Here is a 24058-nt window from a genome sequence, read left to right on the forward strand (position 1 = left end):
TTCACAAAATAGATGGCATCATAAGGAAGGAAAATGATGCAGATATATTGAAGCAACATCTCAAAACATCAGCCAGGAAGTTAAAGCTTGGTCGCAAATGGGTCTTCCAAATGGACAATGATCCTAAGCATACCTCCAAAGTTGTGGCAAAATAGCTTAAGGACAACAAAGTCAAGGTATTGGAGTAGCCATCACAAAGCCCTGACCTCAATCCGATAGGAAATTTGTGGGCAGAACTTAAAAAGCGTGTGCGAGCAAGGAGGCCTACAAACCTGACTCAGTTACACCAGTTCTGTCTGGAGGAATGGACCACAATTCCAGCAACTTATTGTGAGAAGTTTGTGGAAGGATACCCAAAACATTTGACCCAAGTTAAACAATTTAAAGGCAATGCTAACAAATACTAACAAAGTGTATGCAAACTTCTGACCCACTGGGAATGTGATGAAAGAAATAAAAGCTGAAATCATTCTCTCTACTATTATTCTGACATTTCACATTCTTAAAATATAGTAGTGATCCTAACTGAACATAGACAGGGAATGTTTTCTACGATTAAATGTCAGGAATTGTGAAAAACTGAGTTTAAATGTATTTGGCTAAGGTGTATGTAAACTTCTGACTTCAACTGTGTATGTGTGTAAAATATATATATATATATATATATACACAGTACTGTGCAAAAGTTTTAGGCACTTGTGAAAAATGTTGCATAGTGAGGATGTCTTCAAAAATAATGACATAAATAGTTTTCATTTATCACTTAATGTCATACAAAGTCCAGTAAACATAAAAAAAGCTAAATCAATATTCGGTGTGACCACCTTTACCTGTGTACAGCTGGACACCGTTTTTCTTGGTTCTTGGAGAATTCACCACAGTTCTTCTATCTATTTAGGCTGTCTCAATTGCTTCTGTCTCTTTATGTAATCTCAGACTGACATGAGGGGGGTTTTGTGGGGGCCATGACATCTGTTGCAGGGCTCCCTGTTCTTCTATTCACATCTTTTCTATTTGCAAAAGTAATGTTTGGGAGTCTAGCATTTATATTTTCTACTGACACACTAAAGCTGAAGATATAAATAACCATCTTAAAACAAATGCTTTTGTGAAACATCTTATGTGCCTAAGACTTTTGCACAGTACTGTATATATACGTATGTTCAAATACATATGTTATATACAGATAGTGCAAGTGAATGTAATGGCAGAAGAGGTAGGATATGTTGGATAAATATAAATAGACTAAACTGTGTATTACACATAATTATTGCTCAGTGGGTCAGTTTTAACAGTTCATGAGATGGATAGCCTGAGGGAAAAAACTGTTCTTGTGCCTGACGGTTCTGTTACTCAGTGCTCTGTAGCGCCGGCCAGAAGGCAACAGTTCAAAAAGTAGTGGGCTGGGTGAGTGGGGTCCAGAGTGATTTTTCCAGTCCTACTCACTCTGGAAGTTTACCGTTCTTGAAGGGACGCAGGGGGCAACCAATAATCTGCACAGCAGTCCAAACTGGCCTTTGTAGTCTTCTGATATCCGATTTCATAGCTGAACCAGACCAGAAAGTTATATGAAGTGCAGAGGACAGACTCAATAGCTATGTTTACATGCACGGATTTTCGTCAATCCAAATAAATTCAATCCGATTGCAGATTCCAAATGTACTGTTTATATATCCCCTAAACTTTACAATCTGATGCAAATATTTGTTTACATGTGGATTACATGTATTCCGAACCAAACTTCTGCACATGTGAAGAGCGTCAGTCGTTGCGTTCTGAAGAAGTGGAGAAAGGCGGAGAAAGTGAGAATGGCGCCAAAGTCCGTAATTGGCATTTTTGCTTTCTTGAGATATCTAAAAAAATATGCCAGAAAAGCTTTCTCCTTATGTTACTCACTCTACTCAGCAAACAAAGAATTAGAAGCAGCATCTAATACTCTGTCTGACTTAACCAGTTATTTGCCTCATGCCCATTCCTTCAACATAACCGCAGACATATCTGGATGTGAGTACGAAGGAAAGACAGATGGGTGAAAGTTGTCCTTAAAGGAGTTTACAGATGTGAAATGGAAACAAATAATAGGGACTTTAAGCAACAGATGCGGACAGGATGCTACGCAAAAAAATCACAGCAATAATGACGGCGGAACGGAGCATTCAATAAACCAAGAAAAAAAAAGGTAGGCTATTTAAAACAGCAAGAGAAGGGATGCTTGCAGTGTTAAATAACCGTCAGAAGAGTTTTACTATTGTACGATATAAATAGCCTACGTCTAAAACCTAGATATTATTATTAATAGGCTACTGATATTTTTGAGTTTTTTTTTTTCAAAGCCTATAACCAATCGCGTGTGTAATTTAACATAAGTTTTGAGGAGGATGTTTAGGCTATTTACTGTGTTTACATTGCATCATCTCTTGTAAAACATATTCTAACATTTACTTTCCTAATTTGTCACATATGATGGACTGTCACTATGGCAAAGAAGAGATGCTTTAGAAATTATGGAAGTGAGTGAAGTCGCATACACGCAATTGAACACAGAACGGCGTAACCGCAACTGATGCTATATCCCTATGCTGATCCCTATAAAGTCCCCATAAAGCAAATGCTTTATGTGATGTCATGAAAAAAGATATGTGCCCAGCAGAATATTCAGTGCAAGCCCGCATACCCTTAATAATGTGTTTTGTCATTGCTTTGTATAAATTAGTTTCCAGCAAAGAGTATCATATATAAACATATATGCGCACCACATCTCTGCGCATGAGCGCAAGGTATTTTAGAATACAATTGAGAAAGTAGTTGGATTCAAACGTTTACATGGCTAATATTTTTATTTTATTCTGATTATTTTAGGTCAACACCACCCCCTAAAATTCAATCAGCTCAATCGGATCATTTTTGTGTTTACTTGAAGGCTTTTCAATCTGATTGAGCTATCAGTCGTATTCTAAACTGATAATTTGGTTGCATGTAAATGTGGCCAGTGACTGCTGAGTAGAACTGTATCAGCAGCGCCTTCCTGGCGAAGGAAGTACAACCTCTGCTGGGCCTTTTTTCACAATGGAGTCAATGTGGGTCTCCCACTTCAGGTCCTGTAAAATGGTAGAGCCCAGGAACCTGAATGACTCCACTTCAGCCACAGTGATGTTCAGAATGGTGAACGGGATTAATGTTGGGGTGTTCCTCCTTAAGTCCACTTTCATCTCCACTGTTTTGAGTGTTATTAAAAATATATTTTATAATATAATATTATTATTATTATTATTATTATTATATTATTTAACTAAATAATGATGTCCTTTCATAAAATTGCTGGTAGACTTACGGGACTTTCACCTGTTTGTAGGCTATACTGATTTTATTTTCATTTCTATTAATGTTTAAATTTGTATTTATTATTCACTGCAAAATGTGTGCTTGACATTACACATTTTGCTTGACACCTCCTGCCTCCAGATAAATTTTGTTATACATGCACAGACAAATGAACGGAAACACCCTGCACAGGTGACCAGTCCATCACAGGGCATTATTATTATTATTATTAGGCTATTATTTTGAAAAGGCATTTACAAGGCATATTTTATTAATAGAAACAATAAGAGTAACATTTAAAAATGGGCATTTCATTAGTTTTGACACACTTCTGGTTTAAGCCCCGCCCACACCCAGTTCTATCCAAATACAGAGACAGATACAGATAACTTTGTCATATGAACAGATACAGATACAAATACAGATAATGGATTCGCTGCACACTCCTAGTAAAAAGCATAACTTAATGAAGACTAAGGCACTGATATAAATAAATACAAATAAAGGCCAGGAACACACTTACTAAGAAAATCCGAGTGGCTAAAATAAGCTACTCTAAAAAGCTGAAAAACCAGTTTTCAGCCAACGATCCTGCATCTGTGTGGAAAGGCCTAAAAAGCATCACGAAGTACAAGACACCTCCCCATTGCTCTGTAGAGAGTCAACTAATGGCTGATGAACTGAATGTGTTTTTTACTGGTTTGAAAAGCCCAGTCTCACACCCCTCCCCCACTCTGATCTTCACTTCACACACACACTAACACCTCCTGGAACCCCCCTCCTCCCCCCTCCTGCTACTCAATCTGCACTTATGATCTGTGAGGAGGATGTGTGCCGGGTCTTTCGGAAACAAAAAACTAGGAAAGCTTCAGGCCCAGACGGTGTTTCACCTGCCTGTCTGCGCTGACCAACTGGTCCCCATCCTCACACAGATCTTCAATAGATCACTGGAGCAGTGTGAAGTTCCCTGCTGCTTCAAATGCTCCACAATCATTCCGGTACCCAAAAAAACCAAAATCACAGGACTTAATGACTACAGACTTGTCGCTCTCACGTCTGTGGTCATGAACTCATTTGAGATACTGGTTTTGGCCTACCTGAAGGACATCATTGGACCCCTGCTGGACCTCCTTCAGATCTTCTCTCAACCAAACTGACCCAGCTCTCTGTGGCCACACCAATCTGTCAATGGATCACTAGCTTTCTGACAAATAGGCAGCACCTAATGAGACTGGGGAAACTCACATTCCGGGACCCTCACTATTAGCACTGGTGCTCCTCAGGGATGCGTTCTCTCTCCACTGCTCTTCTCCCTGTACACGTATGACTGCACTGCTAAAGACCCCACTGTCAAGCTCCTGAAGTTTACAGATGAAACCCCGGTCATAGGCCTCATCCATGATGGTGACGAGTCTGCATTTAGATGGGAGGTTGATCAGCTGGCTGTCTGGTGCAGTCACAACAACCTTGAGCTGAACACGCTCAAAACAGTGGAGATGATAGTGGAGTTCAGGAGAAATCCCCCCGCTCCTATGCCAATGCCGATAAAAAACATGGATAAATGAGCATTGTTGAAAGCAGCTTTGTAGAAATGAATGGAGCTGCAATGATTAGACTCTCTGACTGACAGCCTATTATGTAAGGGTTGTTTCGGCTCATGAAACTCACCTGTGACTGGCTGGATGGTTGCTCAATCAGCCCAAAGTAACAAAATCCAAAGAATACTGTATACAAATCCACCATTTGGACTCGTTATGGGTATAGCTTGGAAGAGTTCCACGTTCCCTGTGGCTGCTACGCCCTTGCTTGTTGTGCGCTGGATACACAACTTGGCAAGTTAGGCGACAATATACTTAATAATGTTTTCGTTCATCAGACGCCGTTGATCTGATGCTGTACATTTTCCTCAACCCAAATATTCAGAAGAGCCCTGATTTCGTCTACTGACCAGTACTGACGATTCTCCATTCGTGTTGACCTGTTGAGGTAAGTTGATAGCTGGATATGAAAGATTTGGAAATGAGTATCTTGGTGCTGAAACCTCTGACCTGATTCAGCGAAACTCTGCCTTTGACACTGACCCAGCCTCAATACCCAGTTGGCCTTCTTTGGCCCAAGGGGCCTTCTTTGGCCATTGGCCCCGAGGAGGTACGATGAAGCCCTGGTAGTGACAGTGGGAGGGAAAGCAACTGGTCCTGGCACGCACTAGCATGCCCTCATTTGGCCCGATAGTGGAAATGCAGCTACTGAGTGCCTTTACATACACATCAATACTCTCTAACTACCAAAAATCAGCTTAGTCAAATATCAGACAATGCAAGAAAACCATGTTTACATTGGATTTGAAATCATTGTGTTATTCTGTACTTTTGATGTCAAAACGTAAGCAGGTATGTGCGCTACATTTGCGCACATTGGATTCGGTGGTAAGAATGCCAGTAAAGATGTTTACATGCAGTACGAAATAGGAGTAATCAGCAAAAAAATGTTTTTTGCTTAAACCGATTTGACCTTATAACCTGATGATTTCAAAGTTCATTTAAATGCAGTTTTCTTGTGTTGTCAGATTTTATAAATGATTTGATTTATCAGCGTATTGCTGTGCATGTAAATACACTTATTGACTGTTGCTCATTGCTTGCTTGCTTGTCTAAGACAGTAGGCAAACAAGTTTGACATTAATTGTAGTGTCTGTCTCCTCATTATGGACCCTTCCCAGCACAATGAATACTCCACACAACCATTATTGTACCCAACATGGATGTTTGCATCCCTTTCTGGATACTTTGCTTCTAAAATGATTTTGTTCATAAAAGCATCAACCGTGAGTCCTGCTGTCTGTCTTCACTCTTCACCACAATCCAAAATAAACATCATATGGCCTCTACGTGAACTTTATCAGCTCTTTTTGTCTTGATTAATGTGTATTGCTCAAATGTTAATGAGTAATTAATTTATGTAAGGCATGCAAATGCATTCCCATTCAAATGCACAAATGAAGAAATATATTAACACAATTGCAATTTTGAAGTCAAGCACTTAATAAGCTTGTCTAATCTTGTTACTTTCAACCATAGGGCACTGACCGAGACACTATGGAACTGTCACTAGACTTGTACCTACAGCTCAGCTAATATCTCTCCAGTTTTCAGTCTGCTGCACACACACACACACACACACACACACACACACACACAGAGAGAGAGAGAGACAGACAGACAGAGAGAGAGAGAGAGACAGACAGACAGACACACACACACACACACACACAGGTGTTTGCTGGGAGCTGTGGTGACAGAATTTTTATTTAACCTTGCAGATTCAAAAGAAGGGACAGTACTCTCTCACACACATACACACACTTTCACAGATTGGCCAAGCATAGGCAAGCCAAACACACATATCCAATCTCATTTGTGTATCACAGTCTCCCTGTCCTGGTAGTTTTTGCATTATAACCATGATTGCATTTTATGCCACGCATCTGGTACTTAATAGTGAGTTAGCAATAAGGTTATATTTATGTAAACGAAATGCAAGGTCACTCTCTCTTTTAATTCAGTTCCATGCTGGAATAATCAGACACTTTACTAATTATCTCATCGTAGCTGCATTGAATTCCTGTTCTCTTATGCAGTGTTGTTTTATTATTCAAAAAAAATTTTTTTTTTAAATTATTAAATCCCAAGATTTATTTTGTTAAACCAAGATAGTATAATTTTGGCCTGTTTTTTAGGCATGTTTGGTCCATTTCACTCAGGTTACACTTGGATGTCCGTTATTTTCAAATAATGCAGTTGATTTGGCAACTGCATTCACCTTGCATTCATAAGCCACTTCAGTGTTAATTTGTCCTATGTGCACAAACTCACCTGTTGATAATGAACTTCTTCCCAAACTTTAGTTTATATATATATATATATATATATATATATATATATATATATATATATATTGCTTACTAAAACAGGTTCTCTGGCAATATTGCCATGTATTTCATAATTATTTCATTTGTTTTAATAAGAAATCCATTCCCTGCTGATAAAAAGCCACCCCACGGCTGCTAATTTATGCATTTGTTTTTCCTTTATTGCTACACTCTTTGGTGTAGCAATAAAGTTTAAATATGTAACTCTTTAGTTTTCATTTTCACAAATTTCATTTAGACTCACAACCTGAATACCTATGTGGGGGTTTTAAATGAAAAATGTGATAGTTATATAAATAATTCACAGGCAGAAGCCAATTGTAAGTCAGCTGGATCCTCGTTAGGGTGGTTGCTTTTTATCCGTGTACATTTCTACAGTACAGGAAATAAATACTTGAGTAAACAGCATATCTTTCATTTTTACAGGTCCCAAAAAAATAGTGGTGAAAGCAATTTGTGCAGCGCAATTCCCCATCTTGCAGCCAGGTTCTGGGTGTTTGGAGCTGGAGGATTCAGTAGTATTATTGCAAAAAGAATCGCTTTTTAAACAGATTCACGAAAACTAACCTGTTCTCATATAAATTACATGGCTGTGCCGACAGTTTTGCAAAATGATATTGGTCCTCCTTACATATATCATGGCAGGTCCAAGGTGAAATGTCGACTGAGTGGTGCTAAAGAGCAAGTAAAATTTTTCCTTAAGGTTGAGTTTTAAATCAACAAAACTGACCTCCTAACCAAAACCTTAAACCTAAACCTAAAAAGTAGTGTCATAAAAGTAAATGTGAGATGAAAAACGCAACTGCAAAAGCAACATCGACATTTTGTAGTTTCTAAGACAATTTCAGCTCACGTGTCGACTCATACTATCCGAGACTCATACCTTGGTCATTTGCATCGCAAATGCAACACGTAATAAGTTGAGCAACAGTGCAACTTGATCACACTCGAAAAAGCTTGTACATGTAGTTGATTATGTAATACAAACGTTAAAATAACAGGTGTAAAACTCATGGTCCTGTGGCTTGTGAGGTAATTTTAGAAACGTAGGACGGCAGGTGAACAGAACATCTCACTGACCGATCAGTTTGTGCTTTCCTCATGAATATTAATGAGCTTTCCCTTGTCATCCTAAACATATTGTTTGGAGCTCGTTTTGCTTGCTCAAAAAGCGAAACAAAACTTTGCTTTATGCACCAATTATCAGCGCGGCTCAATGGATAGAGTGGCGTGAGTGCATGCAGGGTAGGTACGTTTACTCGTGGACCGGTCTTAACTGCGCAGCATAGATCATTATCAACAGCACTTACCTTGATAAATTATTAGAACAACAGAATGGATAGATGCGTTTATTCACAGACTGGTCTTAGCTGGTTTTGTTTGCCTTCAGGAATTCTAAAAGATGACTTTAAGAAGTATTAGGAGCCTGATGAAATGAATCTGTAAAGAAGACCCAACTTATAATAGTTGTAGCTGTAGTAGCTCTCAGAATATTTCAATTTAGCCCGATATAAATTAGTTGTTAATTTTTTCACATAAGTTATTGTTAACATCATTTACATAATTGCTTACTGTCGAATGTACATTTCTATGCACAAAATATGCAACATTATTGGTAATTACATGGGTGCTACCAAATCGGGTGCCAGGTCCACATTTTCAACCGGCCCTTGGAGGGTTGTGTAAGGAACAGGGTGAAAAGTAAGTGTTTATGAACTGATAAACTGGTGTTTTACTACGGATTTGTCTAAAAGGGAATGCACATTATTGTTGTTGTTGCTTCTTTAGTGTTCATTTCACCAGGAAATTGCAGTGATATGTACAATGAGTCATGTAAAAAATCAGTTTGCAAAATGTTGTTATAGTAACGTGATTCTATGTGACCAGGTTGCCATTGGTCCGAGCCAATGTTGCTGTGTCGGGCTGGATGGGCTGTTCAAACAAACAGAGGAATGTTTAAATAGTGCCACAGTTTTCCACTTTTAGGTGAAATCAGTCTACGAATAGAGTTTACTCTGCATACTGGGATACAAAAAGCTGGGATTTGAGAAAGAATTTTAAAAGTGATACACTAGGCCTGTCGCAATTGTTAAATAATGACCGTGTTTAATTTATCTAACTGTGGTTATTTGAGATGACCGTGACTCTTGTCCACTTTAAATTCCAATCACATTCTGCAGTCCAAATAATGGAATGAACAATGAATGATGGTATCACACTCAACTGAACTCCGACTGTCACACTGAGCGGACTGAGTGCAGCTCCTGAAGAGCATGTGCATCTGCAGAGGTTCGCGGTTAACTCCTGCGAAAATACAATATATATATATATATATACAGTTGTGCTCAAAAGGTTGCATGCCCTTGGAGAATTGGTAATATATGTACCATTTTTAAAGAAAACATGAGTGAGCAGGCAAAACACATTTTGTTTATTTCTTATAGGATTCATATTCAACTGTAGGTTATAACCGAATGGCACAATCATAAAACAAAACATGGCAACAAAGAAAAAAATTAAATGACCCCTGTTCAAAAGTCTGCATACCCTTAGTTCTTAATACTGTGTAATGCCCCCTTTAGCATCAATGACAGCGTGCAGTCTTTTGTAATAGTTGTCTATGAGGCCCCAAATTTTTGCAGGTAGTATAGCTGCCCATTCGTCTTGGCAAAATGCCTCCAGGTCATGCAAAGTCTTTGGTCGTCTTGCATGAACCGCACGTTTGAGATCTCCCCAGAGTGGCTCGATGATATTAAGGTCAGGAGACTGTGATGGCCACTCTAGAACCTTCACCTTTTTCTGCTGTAAACACTGGAGGGTCAACTTGGCATTGTGCATCCCATGCGCAGCTTTCGTGCAGAAGAATGCAAATTGTCTGCCAGTATTTTCTGATAACATGCTGCATTCATCTTGCCATCAATTTTCACAAGATTCCCTGTGCTTTAGAGCTCACACACCCCCAAAACATCTGTGAGCCACCACCATGCTTCACAGTGGGGATGGTATTCTTTTCACTATAGGCCTTGTTGACCCCTCTCCAAACATAGCGCTTATGGTTGTGACCGTAATGGTCTCGTCATTCCAAATTACAGTGTGCCAGAAGCTGTGAGGCGTGTCAAGGTGTTGTCAGGCATATTGTAACCAGGCTTTTTTGTGGCATTGGTGCAGTAAAGGCTTCTTTCTACCAACTCGACCATGCAGCTCAGTTTTGTTCTAGTATCGTCGTATTCTGCTCCTTGAAACAACCACATCGCCTTTTTCCAGAGCAGCCTGTATTTCTCCTGAGGTTACCTGTGGGTTTTTCTTTGTATCCCGAACAATTCTTCTGGCAGTTGTGGCTGAAATCTTTCTTGGCCTACCTGACCTTGGCTTGGTATCAAGAGAGCCCCAAATTTTCCACTTCTTAATAAGTGATTGAACAGTACTGACTGGCATTTTCAAGGCTCTGAATATCTTTTTATATCCTTTTCCATCTTTATAAAGTTCCATTACCTTGTTATGCAGGTCTTTCGACAGTTCTTTTCTGCTACCCATGGCTCAGTATCTAGCCTGCTCAGTGCATCCACGTCAGAGCTAATAAACTCATTGACTATTTATACACAGACACTAATTGCAATTTAAAAAGCCACAGGTGTGGGAAATTAACCTTTAATTGCCATTTAAACCTGTGTGTGTCACCTTGTATGTCTGTAACAAGGCCAAACATTCAAGGGTATGTCAACTTTTTATCAGGGCCATTTGGGTGATTTCTGTTATCATTATGATTTAAAAAGGAGCCAAACAACTATGTGATAATAAATGGCTTCATATGATCACTATCCTTAAATAAAAGAAAGTTTTTTTTTGCATGATCAGTCATATTTTCAAAATCAATGCCAAAATTTCCCAATTTCTGCCAGGGTATGCAAACTTTTGAGCACAACTGTATATATGTACTCCTGCTCCGATTTCACTTTAATTTAACGATTTTGTATTGGCAAATATTTTGTGTCGCTCATTTGCGCTTGTTAATGACATGCAGTGATACAGAGGAGCCCTGCGTCATGCCCGAGATGATAGAATGAAGAAAAACAGAATCTCAAAGGTATTTCTTTTTGTGAAATAAGGGCTTGTGGGTCTAATCGGAGAGCCTTAAAGTAACGTGTGAAAGTTAAGAATTTTGGAATTACTGTAAATATTTGTATTATTGTATACATTCATATAATACAATATAATATAATATAATATAATATAATAGCTATTCAGGTTGGCTCAGATCCAACAACAACATTGTAAATTCAAAATGGACCAAGACTAAAGTCGACCAAAAAGAGACACAGATATGTATAGTTTTTTAAAATATTTTGATATTTAAAATATTTATTTTAATGTCATTCATATGTTTTTAAAGCCTCAAAGGAATTCATGTAAAAGTTAAATATGAATAAATGACTTCTTAAGGTTAACAAAGCACATATACACCTATGACAAAAGCATGACAAGTTGTATGACAATTAATCGTTATAGTCGTGAAAGCCCTAAAACGGACAATTAGTCGTAATAATCATGAGAGCCTTAAACAGACAATTAATCAACCAAAATTCATAATAGTGACAGCTCTAAATTACACTTAAAATTTTGAGTCAATAAAATGCAACTCAGTACAATGAGAGAATTGGTGTAAGATCTGAATGCTAAAGAAAGGCTCTTTATATTTGGATTTTATAATAAACATGATCCATATGTCATCCAAAATATATGTGAAAATGCCATATGGTGTCTTAGAGGATGGATGGAGAGGAAGAGATAGGGTAACGAAGAACAAGATGGACAGAAAGGACACAGGATGAAAGAGAGCGAGACAGTTGACAGAGAGAAAGAAATAGAGAGAACAGCAGACATAGGAGAGAGAGAAAAAGAGAGAGAGAGTGAGAGAAAGCACAGGGAAGAGTGTGAAAGGGAAGCAGGGAAGACAAGAAATCAGATGGAGAAAGACAAAGTCTCTGAGACAAGCAATTGTCCTTGAACATGCCTGCGTCTTCGTGCAGCGTGCTGATTTAACTAGGCCACAACCCTACTCTCCAAGAGAAAGAGAGAACGGGGATGAACAGAGAGAAAGAGATGACAAGAAGGGGTGAGAATGTGAGAAAACAAAAGTCCCCAGTCCTCAAACATCTTAAAACCAATACTATGAGCAGCCTCAGAGAAACCAGGAAGAAACCACGTACACCTAATCAATGATGAGCGTGATTCAGATGTCGCATTTTTTCTCTAAAATTAAATTTTTACTTCACTGACGATTAGGTTTAGGGTTGGGGTTTGGGTTAGGGTGTTAATAAAATATGCATTCCTGTAGACTTTTTTAAATTATTTACAACTAAAAACAACTTGCTTAACAACTCGCTTTTGGCGCAACTCTGTTGACATTTCACCCGGAAACTGGAGCTCACACATGCCCATATGTTTAACAACAATTCCAGCTTCAGTGGATTCAAATTTCAGTAAGCACAGACTGATTTCAGCTGAAGAGCTTTTGACCTACTGTCACTGAATTCACTGTGAGATCAGTCTTGAATGATTAGGTATATACATTTTTGGATGAGCTATTCCTTTAACTGGAAACAGCAAAATGATTAAAGAAACCAATGTTCAATAAATAATCAAATGTATTATCAATTGTAATCACTAGAAACAATTGTTCAACCAAGTAGTATTGTTTATAGCCTAACTGTAGACTGTTTACGGTTGCCAAGAAATGTAGCAAATTTGCGCATTAATATAGGTTTCATAGTGTGCGTGTATCAGTTATTCTATAATATCTTTGAATTTACTGTAGCTCATCCAATCAGATTTTAGAGCCAGAAATAAAATGTTTTTTAGTATGTGCGGCTTTGGTTTGTCTATTGAAAGGGTGCCACATCTGATTAAATTATGAAATATTAATGATTATAAAAGCCTCTTTACAGAAGTGGCACCCAGAAGACGACTAAAAGAGGAAATCAGCTTTGGAGAGCTGTGAAGAGCATGAGAGTGGGTGGAAAAAAAGAGTGAAAGAGAGCGTGAGTCTACGGTTGAATGAGAGACAGAACGAAGGAGAAGAAAAGAACATAGCCCAATGATGAAACCAAACCTAGAGGCAGGATGAGCAACCTTGTCAACACAGGAACTCATAAACTAGGCATAGCCCTTAACTAATGTCAAACTAATCTGTAGGGTGTGGAAAGCCTTTACTGCCAGAACCAAACCTAGTAGTGAAATTAATCCATTATTACCCATAAAATGTAACTTTTTCCAAACCTTAGTTAGCTTCCTTGCTGTCAGCTGCACACATATGCTGCTGCCTTATAAGGCAACTGAAACGGAACCTCATTAGGGTTGCGAACATTGAGCATTTTGAGCGCTGTAATGCGGGATGTTTCGCCGTAGGACCTTGGGGGTTGGTTCCCCCAGAAGCGGATCGCCGATTGACTGGGGGTGGGTGGTCCTCCTTGAGCATTTTGGGGCTAGAATACCATACATTTGACCTGCGTTTCATCGTACGGTGGGTCAACGGGGTCTATACAGGACGTCCTGGCTAATATGGGACAGTTGGCAACCCTAAACCTCATAAGTAATGGATTTGAAACGCTGTTCACAGGCAGCAACTTGGAGCGTCAAACCAATAGCGCTCCTTGTGCAAAGCGCACATGAGACTTGACTCACACTTCACTCCAACAGAGTTTGATGTTAGCATGTTAGTAAGCTAAAAACGTGATACTCTAATAAGCATAAAAATGTATAGCTGTCAGATTTAACGCGTTAACGCATGCAATTAATTTAAAAAGCTTGACGCGTTAATTTTTCTTAATCGCGATTAACGCATTTACCATTAATAAAACATAAACACATGTTGGGAAGGGCGGAACCTTTGTAATGTGTCCACCTGGAGTCATTACACTGATGCACACACCACAAACAGACACACACCAGAGCCCTTCTACCAAGGTGAGCCTTCAAGCTTAGCATAAGATGGCAAAACGTGGCGGTCCCATAGACATTCTATGGGCGGTACTGTCAAGCTACTTGACCATTACATTCTCTGCTATGATAGAGCTGCAGAGGTTGTTATCTCAGTAAATAAAATAATCTCTGCACACACACACACAACAGCCCTTCCGTGATAAAATGATGGAGAAAGAACCTCTTAATGATATTTGATGTACAAAACAAGCCCAGCTGGGACTTGTGATAGAAATAAAGTATTTTTCAGAAGCATGTAAGGCACATTTTAATTACCACAGAAGCATGTCAAGTCTTAACTATCGCCAAAATTCAGAATGAGACATTTTTGTTTGCAAGTGCTCTTCATGTGAGGTTCAAAGTGCCGCTGGCATTGATGCCCTGACGCGAATCATGGATGCGGCTTCAAGATTGCTGTAGGAAAGCGAATAGCCACAGTCTACCTGCAGATTAAAATTGTGAAGGATGAGAGTTTAAGAGATTTAATGCCCATTGCATTGGATATGCAAACTATGGGGAGACTAGTTCTTTCAATTAGTCACACTCCCACTTAGACTTTGGGAAATGTTTAATGTTTCTTGAATTGGTGATATATTAGTGCATTTCAGTCTTTATACTGTGAAAGGCTTTGTTTGGAAAATGTCATTATATTGTTACATTTTGTTTTGTTTTCTTTCTGGCCTAAATGAAGCATCTTAGATGCCGCAGTCTACCTTTTGGAACAGCCTTCACGACGGTGGTGTGCATATGATGCCTTCAAATGCAGCAGCTCACTAAGTTTTAGAACACCCTTGAAAAGCTGTACAAAAAATATTAAATGTCTACAAATGCAATGTATATGACATTTATACATTTCTTCATAATCTATTAGTGAAGAAAATAATCTTAGCAATTACTTAAAAATAAAGGTTTCAAAAAGGGTTTTAAAGCCTAATGCTATAAGATAACTGTTTTTGAGCATTTTCAGACCTGTAGCTCATTTGATTTGTTTCGAAAATTTTTTGCAATGTTGCATTTTCTTCTTGGTTTAGTTGGTTTTCACAAGGCAACATTTTAAAACGGACCAAAATTGTGTTGCCAGAAACCAATGCCACAAAAAAGCCCGGTTACAATATGCCCGACAACACCTTGACACGCCTCACAGCTTCTGGCACATTGTAGTTTGTAGTGACGAGACCAAAATAGAACTTTATGGTCACAACCATAAGCGCTATGTTTGGAGAGGGGTCAACAAGTATTGTGCTCCTTGAAACAACCACACCGTCTTTTTCCAGAGCAGCCTGTATTTCTCCTGAGGTTACCTGTGGGTTTTTCTTTGTATCCCGAACAATTCTTCTGGCATTTGTGGCTGAAATCTTTCTTGGTCTACCTGACCTTGGCTTGGTATCAAGAGATCCCCAAATTTTCCACTTCTTAATAAGTGATTGAACAATACTGACTGACATTTTCAAGGCTTTGGATATCTTTTTATATCCTTTTCCACCTTTATAAAGTTCCATTACCTTGTTACGCAGGTCTTTTGACAGTTCTTTTCTGTTCCACATGGCTCAGTATCTAGCCTGCTCAGTGCATCCACGTCAGAGCTAACAAACTCATTGACTATTTATACACAGACACTAATTGTGATTTAAAAAGCCACAGGTGTGGGAAATTAACCTTTAATTGCCATTTAAACCTGTGTGTGTCACCTTGTATGTCTGTAACAAGGCCAAACATTCACAACTGTATGTCGACATCAATATAAATTATATACTTGTAAAACTGTGTCAGGTATATTATTTTAAAAAAGTAAAAAAAAAAAAAAAGTATTATTAAAAAGTATTGGTTATGTCACACTGCCGCATGGTAAAGAATGTGCATTCCCATCAGAGGTTGCGCTACAAATAAAAATAATCTTTCACTCGGAATGGATATTGCTTTATGTCTACTTTGAAAAGTGCCTGTTTTCACGGTCAAAGAGCTCTCACGTTCTCTCTCTGTCTCGCACACACAAACACATACACATGGCAAAAAGAGTGAGGTTATGTAAAAATGGTTCAAATGAAAACTGATATGCTAGTTTTATTTCTTGCCCCCTAACTTGTTTTCTTTCTTGTTTTTATCCATCAAAAAGTTGCTCACGTTGTCCTACCTGTGTCTGTTCTTCCGCTATTCAACAAAAAGAAGCAATCATACAAAATTTACCTCGGGAATTATTAAACACCACCTTTTTAATGTGATTATACAGTATATAATATATTTGCCAAAAAGGCTATATCCTCATTTTGGTTATGTATTACAGTTTTTCATAGGGCTATTGATTGGTTCATTGAGTCAGATTGCATTCTCACCACAAGCAAACCACTCAAGAGTTCATTTGAAATCGGACCGAAACTACCTCGTCCATGTGGTCTCAGGTCAACTGGTTTGGTGCGGAGATAGATATGCATAAACGAACCGAACTAAGGATGAAAGTGTACCAGTTTCAGAAACAAGTGCTCCAAAAGTGCCTGGTGTGAAAACGCGTTAAGGCGTTAAGGCGTTTTTTTTTTAGGAGAACAGTTTTAGGTTCTGTGGTTCCTTAGAAAACCATTTATGTAGGGTGAATTCAGGTAAAGTGGGACTTACTGATAATTTGTCATTTATGTTGATTTTTGAACACGATCCAAATGACTAAATACATGGCATCCAATACTAGTTTCAAATTTTTAGTAAAGGAAAAATCTACACATAATAATAGATGATTAAGCTTACTGTATTTTCCAGAAATAAAGTTGCCCTGCCTGTTATTCTTTAATTATCGAGTTCACTGACTAAATGTTTTTGCGAAGAGTTTGATGGAATGTCATTTCATGTGCATGTGAGGAGTTGCGTTTGTCAGCGGTCAAGTGTTTGTTACAACAATTATGTAATGATAACAGAACATTTAAACTGGTTGCATAAAGTACTTTTTAAAGGCAAAATACTCTGAATAGGCCACTTTTAAACCCTATCCCAGTCTCTATGACTGATGTTTTCATCTGTTTTGGTGCGCATGTGTTTGACATGCTGACGTAAATTATGTATATAAGTCGCTTCAGACTATAAGTCACAGCACCTTTCAGATGATGAAAAAAAAACAGGACTTATATTCCGGAAAATAAGAAAAGTGTCCCACTTTACCTGTATTCACCCCACTGATGCTTAAAAGAACCTAGGAGGGCTTTTCATTTGTGAATGGATAATGCCTTTATATTTACGAGTGCAGGCAGGCTAATGTTTTTATTTAGCATATGACCTAATCATTCTACAGGTAGGTTACAAAGATCTTCAGTTCCTTAGATCCTCAATGTGATCAATCTGTAATGTAAGGTAACCATCCTAACCTGATTCTCCTCGTGGGTCACCCGCATCTGTTCTTTCAGGATGGAGGTTCGAGCTGCCTCCTCTTTCCTCATCACTCGCTCCTTCTTGAGCTCTGGACTCCAGAAGCTCTTGATGCTGTTGGTGGAGGAACCCAACTTGCTGTCCTTCAGGTCCAGTTCTCTCCGAAGGAGCTCGTTTTCCCTCTGCATGTCTCGTAGCTGCGCTTGGAGCTCCAAAAATTCTCCCCCTCCACCCCTGACTGCCTGGCGCAGCAGGGCTGATGGTGTCCCTTGGTGGTGGAGCATAGACAGCGAGCCCAGATCACCATACGCCAACAGGTCGGCATGCGGAAGCCCCACAGAGGTGATGTTGGGGGTGCTGCCCATAGCAGTGACCCGACTGCCATACATCGCTCGACTTGCAGCCCGACCGAGCGTCATGGTACCTTTAGGGTAAGTAGCTGTGAATCCAACACCTTCATGGTCGCTCAAGTACATGGGGCCAGAAGTGGCATAGGCAGCATTGAGGGACTGGATGTTCTCCATAGATAAGGTCTTGCCACCCGAATTGCCACTGTTGGCCCGACGGTGGCCCAACCGTGGGGAACGGGGCAGCCGTGGGGAGCGCACAGGGCTGCCCTCAATGTGGCTGACGGCGCGCGCACTGCCGTACATCTTCCGAGATTTGGTGCTATGGAGAACACAGTGTCCGTTGGAGGGTCGTGATGCACTGCAAGAAACTGCTTCCTTGTCTACTGACAAGGGCGTTTACTGCATCCTGAGAGGAAAAGAGAAGAGACAAGACGAGAAAAAAGAGAGAAGAGAAAAAGATATGAGAAGAGAAAATACAAGAAGAGAAGGGAAGAGATGAGAACAGAAGATAAGAGAAGAATGATGAGAAGTGAAATTAAAAGACAAGAGAAAAAGAGATGAGATGAGATAAGATGAGACCAGATGAGATGAGATAAGATTATACAAGAGAAGAGAAGAGACGAGATAAGAACAAAAGATGAGATAAGGTGAGATAAGAAAAAGAAAGAAGAGAAAAACAGACAAGAAGAGATGACACACACTTCAACCAATGGCTGCAACCAATTGCCTCGTTTGCCACAGACTATTCTCTGGAACAATTCTTCTCTTTAATTCACAATCGCCTAAAGCCACCAAAAATGCAAAGACACTCACATTGCCAATCAGGAAAAAATAATAATGAGACAGCGAGTCATTTTATTCCTTTACAATTCTGTGAAATGTAACTTTCTACGAGTTTCTTTTTGAAGTTACCACCAGAGAAGGTAGTTCAAGATAACACTCATTTGTATTCTTCAGAAAGATGAGTCAAAATGAAAAGTGCCCCGCAGTTTTCTCAGAGGTGTGGACCACTAGCTGCTCATGGAGATGACGCTGATGCTGTGGAGAGCGTTGCTATGGTAACAGTGACTGAGCTGATGAAGAGGAGTGCACCTGTTTTCACTTGTATGACCAAGCAGTGAGGATGTGTGGGCATTCATGAGTGTGAGAGAGTGTGAGAAATGTTCATTTATGCTGACATTCAAAGAAGGCGGTCTGCAGATGGTCAGGTCATCTGTGCACTTCCGTGCCAGAGAAAGGACAAAGTTTCCGGGCAGAGGCCATATTTAGCTCACCATACTGTAAAAACAAACAAAAATTGAGAGGACTGCATCCAAATGGAAAGAAAATTTTGTGCTTGCCCATGTAAAACTCTGTTATGATGCTATGGTATTCTAAATGGTTCACAACACATTGCTAGGTGGTTTCTAGGGTGTTCTGGGTGGTTTTTGGTGGTTCCTTACTGACCCAAGTCAAAAGAGCCCATCTTAAGCATCTATGATATTCTTGTTCCTAGATATGGCTTGGGTTCCTCCAATGTAAGTCTATGAGATTTTTTTTTGTCTGTTTAATTGTCATCCAAGCAAACATTTTATGTCTCATAGAAAGGTTTATAGCACAGCTATTTCATGACCATAGCACAAACAGTGCGGGACAAGTTATATACTGAAGTTTAATGAAATAGTTTGCAAACACAAAAAGAGATTTTAGGTAGAATGACTTAAGGGCAAACAATGCTTCGGTTTTGCGTGCCGCTAGTCAAATTTAGTCATCAGCACATAAGCCTATGTGTGGACAGTCCACATTCAGCCTAGTTTTTTCTCGACGCACCAACAGTCCGCATTTGTGCGGGTCACTAGCACATGCGTCTGCCGTTAAATGTTTGCACCTCTCATCCACTCAGTAGGGATGTCCCTATACCAGTACAGGTATCGGAATCGGTCCAATACCACACTCAAGTACTCATACTCGTGCTTGTAAAATATTATGTTATATTTTCATTTGATTAAAGTTTAATTCATTCATTTTCTTAAACACTATTTTGATGATAAAACTGAAATTATCTGTTGATATGGAGTTTAGAAAAAAAAGGTGGCCTGAGGCCACGTCCACATTAATCCTGATATATTTGAAAATGCTGCTCTCATTTTCGAAACACTCTCTGTCCACACTGCCATTTTCAAGCATTTTCCAAATGTTGCTCGTCCACACTGAACCGTATGAAAACTGTTAAATCCCCTTACTGTACATGCAAAAAAATCGCCTTTCCATGCACTGTCTGAAAAGGAATTGTCCTCGTGTTCCACTGCTGGACAGCAATTCCGAGTAAACTTTCTGTCGCCTTTGAAAGAATGCAATGTGAAAGTTGTACGAAGTAACATTTATCTTTAACAACGCTATCAAAGTGAATAGCAGGCACAACAATGCCGCTTTAACATGGGCCACAATCTTGATTGATTTGGGTTGAATGGATCACATGACTGCGTCACATGTCAACAAATACGTCATCGTTTTCAGGTATCTCTGTTTCCCCTGTCCACAATACAACGCGAAGATGCTGTTTACAAATTTATCCACTTGGGAGAGTGTTTTTAAAAAAGCTCAGTTTTCGTTGTCAGTTTTCCGTCTCAGTGTTGACGGAAGGCCAAAACGTAGAGAAAAATACGCGTTTTCAAATGAAACCTATTAGTCATTCTGCCTAACATCTCCTTTTGTGTTCCACAGCAGAAATAAAGATTTCTCATCAATATTCATTTTTCGGTGAACTATTCCTTTAATACTTTGGAATAGGAGTTTGTCAAAATCCCTAAACCGAAGAATGAGCAATATTAATGTTTTCCTTAAAAAGCACCACTAATTAACATAGCCTTTTTGGTCTCAACAAAACATAGAGATTGAATTTGGTTAATGTCACAAGAAAGCATGACAGTACACCTCCCCTGAGAAAACTGAATGATGGAAAGACCTTTTTGGTCAGTAATATATAAAAGCCAGCTGCTCTCCAGCATAAATGGCTTAATCAAGGTGGCAGGTTGTACATCACGAGCCACTGCCTCTCTCTCTCCGCCACCCACTCTGATGCTGAACACAGTGTGTTTAAAGACGAAACAGCCAATTTACCCAGATTTCAATAACATGACATGTTAAAAGAAAAAACTGGCGAAGCGACACATCTGTTGCATGAAATGCGGTCTAACAAAGAAATGTATGTTATGTGCATGGTGTGCACCCAGAGTTCCAAGACAATAGCCTAATTTCCACTTGGGATAAAAGATACATTTTACATTATGTTTAACAATGTCCTTGCCATTCTAAAATATCTATATAATATCCTAAGAATATACTGTATCTCTATCTATCAATATAAGTCTATCAACAAAAAATGTAAGTGGATCACTTGTATTTCATACATAATAAGTTTATTAATTTACCTTAAAAATCTTGTAAACACTATTCCAATAACTTTATGTACAATAGTCAATGGAATATGTTAAAGCTAGAAAAATGTAGAAAAATATATTCACTGTATTTCCATGACTTTAAAAGATTGTATTCATTTCTATGACTATTCCAGACCTGGGAACCACAATTTTAAAATTCCCAAATATGTCCACGTTTCCCTATGTGTCTCTCTTAAATAATATTATAATACTATCATAATCTATAAAATGAAAGATTTCAGCATTTTGTTGCAATTGTCTGTGTACTATCTGACCATTTTTGGTGCCTTTAGTTCATATTGTTACAACAACAAAAAAATCCTATAATATCCCACAGTGTGATAATGGGTTTACAGACACACATTTCTACCTAAGTAATTCAAACACCTATATATTACTTGATCTTTTGAAGATGGCAGACAGAAGCCGCATGTGACAGCCCTCCCCCACCCTTCAACCACTGGCCGTGCGGGCAACATCTGTTTTCTGATTGGCTTACATTGATGTCAATCATCCCCTCAAAAAAAATCATTCCGAGGCTGACAGGTCATACATGCCCATGTTTTTCCTCAATGTAAAGAATCCACTGAGGAAAATCAAAAAATGTAATATACAATTGAAGATCAAATGTCCTTAAATTGAGAGAAAAAGAAGTGTGATCAACATTAATAGACATATACATGATGACAACGGTTATTTCTTATTATAAAATCGAAATATTATCATCGACACGCCAAAGCGGTGACTGAACACAATTAGACCGCATACAAAAACATCCATTGAAAAACACACCAACCTTCTAAAGAAAAACTAAGTCAATTGTAAAAGACTGTGCATATATTTAATAATAATAAAAATAATAATAGAAATAGTACAGCAAATGCATTTGAGACAGCATCGCGACGCTTCACCTCGTTCATAGTGCACAAGAAGCGGATTTAAGCTCATTTATTCAGCATACAAATATAAAATAATTAGCCCACATCGATGGATCCTACCTAATGTCGATCCTTCAATATAAACTCTACCTAATTCGGATGAATGAAAGCTCGTGTCTCTCAGGATTCAGTTACCTTTTCAACGACGTCTCCGCTCCATCACTGTGCGGGTCCCCATCAGCATCAGCATCCACTCCAATGTAAGCATCCTGTGCTCTGATTGGACACACGTACACAGACTCCACCCCCAAACTCATAAATGAGCTCCAGAGAAGAAGGCGATTTAAAGGGCCAGCGCACAGAAAAATGACAGAGACACGTCGACCACACGAGGCGTTGTCACCCATCCATGTATGTATTTCTTTTTACATCGCATAATCACTTGTTAAGCTCAGTTTAAGTCATTGTCGCTTGTAAGGCCAATGTACTACAAATGGAGGTTAAGCTTTGATGATGAAAGACAAGGGGAGGTTATTCTTTGACATTTAAATTACAAAAATGCATAATCACTTGTTTTAGTTTATCATACAGGCTTGTGTGTGTGTGTGTGTGTGTGTGTGTGTGTGTGTGTGTGTGTGTGTGTGTTCATCTTTAAAATGAACAATGGCTGTGTATCTTGCTAGTAATATGTACAATAATATATAGTGTATATATAGTGTATGCTATAAATACACAATATGTATATATAACATATAATATGTATGAATGTACAGTATATACAGTATATAGCATGACAGTGTTTGTCATCAATATTGCTAGTAATATGTATATAGTGTATACAATAAATACACAATGTTTATATATATATATATATATATATATATATATATATATATATATATATATATATATATATATGTGTGTGTGTGTGTGTGTGTGTGTGTGTGTGTGTGTGTGTGCATACATACTTTGTATACATACAAACATGTATTAATGTATTAATGCATGTATGCAGTATTCCTATACTATCTATCTATCTATCTATCTATCTATCTATCTATCTATATATATATATATATATATATATATATATATATATATATATATATATTTGTTCACTGTTTTAGCTATTATAACAGTGCAATAACCAATGATCTCCTAATGAATTCTGTGAAGGTCACATCTAAGAACTTTGCATGAAGTTGACGGGTGAGCTGCTCATCATCTGTAGCCATGCCAATCATAAGTGGCCAAGTGTGGTCATGTGACCCCTGCTGTAATTGGCTTTGATGCCTCTGGTGCTTTGTGATTGGCTGGGTGCCACTCAAAGACTTCCCCTCTGGCTCTTCCTCCAGACGTGATGCTTTAGGTTGGAGACAGTCATTCTTAGAGGTCTGTCATTACGTTGTCCTGAAGTATTAGAAAAAAAGAGGAGACTAGTAGATATAAGGAAAAAGATGACAAGAAATCTGATATTGGTTGAGATAATTTATGTAATGTTTAATTTGTCTGCTTAAACTTTTACACAGCAGCTAAGACATAACACAATGTTATTAGTACTGTATAATGTTCATTTTTATTGTGAAAATGAGCCATAAGGTATGAAAGAAAATGCAGCACATAAGCCTATGTGTGTCTTTGTTTAATGCAGTGTACAAAACAGTATATTGATGTTGGAAAAACCATCGCAGCAATGTGCCTATTGTGTATTCTTATGGCAAAGGATGAAGTTTAAAGCACCATTAAGAAATGTTAATAAGTTGCCATTCTAACTCTGCACTATTCTGTTAATTAAATGTTAATTACAATGTGACCTGTGAAGTTTACCGCAAATAACTT

General features: G+C 38.5%; 1 protein-coding gene across 2 annotated transcripts in view; it reads right to left on the reverse strand.

Moving 5' to 3' along the window:
• The window catches only part of LOC127426072 (ERC protein 2-like), a 118426-nt gene extending 95970 nt beyond the window's left edge, over nucleotides 1–22456 (reverse strand). For both annotated transcript variants that reach the window (XM_051672562.1, XM_051672561.1), the window contains exons 1-2: nucleotides 22415–22456; nucleotides 17572–18328 (exon numbers count right to left, since the gene is read on the reverse strand). In XM_051672562.1, coding sequence (XP_051528522.1) covers nucleotides 17572–18225 — 654 coding nt within the window. In that variant the 5' untranslated portion in view covers nucleotides 18226–18328; nucleotides 22415–22456. The remainder of the gene's footprint in view (nucleotides 1–17571; nucleotides 18329–22414) is intronic.
• Between the last annotated feature and the right edge of the window lie 1602 nt (nucleotides 22457–24058).

Source organism: Myxocyprinus asiaticus, chromosome 35, assembly GCF_019703515.2.
Source record: "Myxocyprinus asiaticus isolate MX2 ecotype Aquarium Trade chromosome 35, UBuf_Myxa_2, whole genome shotgun sequence".
In the NCBI taxonomy this organism is placed as follows: domain Eukaryota; kingdom Metazoa; phylum Chordata; class Actinopteri; order Cypriniformes; family Catostomidae; genus Myxocyprinus; species Myxocyprinus asiaticus.